At 45.0% G+C, this 2,078-nt stretch overlaps 1 protein-coding gene across 1 annotated transcript; it reads right to left on the bottom strand.

Annotated features, from left to right (window-relative positions):
* Positions 1-401: 401 nt before the first annotated feature.
* On the bottom strand, positions 402-1,731 carry LOC125198060 (leucine-rich repeat extensin-like protein 6). Its single transcript, XM_048096517.1, has one exon. It carries the CDS (start codon positions 1,727-1,729, stop codon positions 599-601), a length of 1,131 nt encoding a protein of 376 aa, XP_047952474.1. The 5' UTR covers positions 1,730-1,731; the 3' UTR covers positions 402-598.
* Positions 1,732-2,078: the final 347 nt, after the last annotated feature.

Raw genomic sequence — 2,078 nt, forward strand, 5'->3', positions numbered from 1 at the left:
TTCATTTTTGTGCTTTGTTTTGGCCTCTAACTTAATGGCCTTGGATTAAATTAACAATAATTAAGCTATACTTAAATTTAAAGTATATTTGCAAAAGTGTTTCATCCTAACTTAATATTAACATGCTATCAAATGGATAATTTGTGAAACTAGTGTTTAATTAATGACCACCAATAGCTCTCTTGTCATTTTCTTGAAGTTGACCTTATTATATTTTAGCCTTCAAATAGTAAAAGGCAACAAAAACAATTCAAATTAGCTACTTGACTGATTCATTACAAGTAATTCATAATTGGCTGCTGGAGGGAAAATCTTTGATTTCTTAAATTATTTTTAATCATGTAGATAGTCTGCACAACAACCACTAATAAAGAAATGGAACAAAACAGAAGCCAGTAATCTTGCAAACATCACTCACCAACACAAAATTGGTAGTATCACAATTAAACCAAATGGTCCAAATCAATCATATCTTACATGTCACAAATGATTAACAATTTAACATTCCAATAATCACGTTATTGTTTCTTCTTTTCTTGTCAAATTATTCATAAAAAAGTAAAAAACAGTAAAAAAAAAAGTGATCATAGATAGTAGATTAGTAGTGGTGTGGCGGCGGTGGCGGCGGCGGAGGAGGAGGTGGCGGAGGACTTCGCCGTGAGCAGCCAAAGGAGCCGCAATCGACGGGGTGTGAATAGAAATCATGACATTCTTGTGAAGAGCGTTGCTTAGGTCGATAAGGAATGCAATTTTTGGTGTCATCTTTATCCTTGAGCTTCAAGCAAGAGTGATCCTCGCCGCAGAAGTAGTTATCGGAGTAAGTGAAGTTCTCGAGGCGCGGCAGCGTGCAGATGCTCGCCGGAATCTGGCCGGAGAGCCTGTTTCCGGCGACGTTGAGCTGCTCGAGGCTCTTCATCTTCCCCATCGACTCCGGCAGGCTCCCGACGAGGTCGTTCTCGCTCACGTCGAAAACCGTCAGCTTCGTCAGCTCCCCGATCTCCTCCGGCAAGCAGCCGCGGAGGCCGGCGTTCATCAGGATTATCTCGTTCAGCGTCGCCGCCATCTTCCCGATCCCCGCGGGCAGGCACCCCCGGATGTCGTTGTTCGCGATGACCAACACGGAAACCGTCGAGTTCCCGAGGTTTTTCGGCAGGTTGAGCTTGAAGCGGTTGTTGTTTATGAAGAGCGCGTCGAGTTTCAGGTCGAATAGCTCGTCGGGGACGTCGCCGGAGAATTTGTTGTACCGGAGGTCGAGGAATTTGAGCTCCGGGAGGCAGAGGACGACCGCCGGAAAGTCGCCGGAAAGTAAGTTGTTGCTGACGTCGAGCTCGTAGAGGAGGCGGAGGTGGCGGAAGGAGGCGGGGAGGGTGCCCTTGAAGCGGTTGGAGTTGAGGTGGAAGACCGCGAGGTCGGTTAGTAGGCCGAGCTCCTCGGGGAGCGTGCCGGAGAGTCGGGCGTGGTTGAGGTCGATGCCGGCCACGGTGGTGGTGTGGGGGTCGTCGGGGGCGGGGGCGCAGTAGACGCCGGTGTAGGAGCAGACGTCGTGGCCGTGCCACGTGGCGGTGATGTTTTTGGGGTCATCGGTGATGGTGTGCTTCCAAGCTTGGAGGGCTATCAAGGCATTGGAGAGTCTAGGGTTTGGGAAGTAGGGTTTTTGTTGGTGAGATGGATTAGTGATGGAGAGGATTAGTGTGAGGGTGATTAGTAGTAATGGTGATGGGATTTTCATTTTGTGATGATTTTGGAGAGTTGAGATTGGGAGGGGTTTATATAGTAGTGTGTTGTTCGAGATTAGATGATTAAATTATGTTTGCAAATGGATCAACATATCTTAGTTTCGTAGTAGTATAAAATTTGTAGTGTGTGTTTGTGATGGAAATTGTGGTTTAACTATTTTTAAAATCATCAGTTGTTGGTGATTTTGGCTAATTGAATGTTTTGTACTACTAATTTTGAAAAAAATAATGGGAATATGTAGCTAGTGGATTAAAATAATATGTGCTTGACTTCATCAGAAGGTGATGAGAAAGAAGGGATAGTTGTTTTGGAAGTTCTTACGTAGATTATTTAATTAATAA

Source organism: Salvia hispanica, unplaced genomic scaffold (assembly GCF_023119035.1).
Source record: "Salvia hispanica cultivar TCC Black 2014 unplaced genomic scaffold, UniMelb_Shisp_WGS_1.0 HiC_scaffold_1186, whole genome shotgun sequence".
NCBI classification, from domain to species: Eukaryota; Viridiplantae; Streptophyta; class Magnoliopsida; order Lamiales; family Lamiaceae; genus Salvia; species Salvia hispanica.

Excerpts from the sequence above, each read along its gene's own strand:
- LOC125198060 (XM_048096517.1), bottom strand. The coding sequence starts at position 1,729 with ATGAAAATCCCATCACCATTACTACTAATCACCCTCACACTAATCCTC.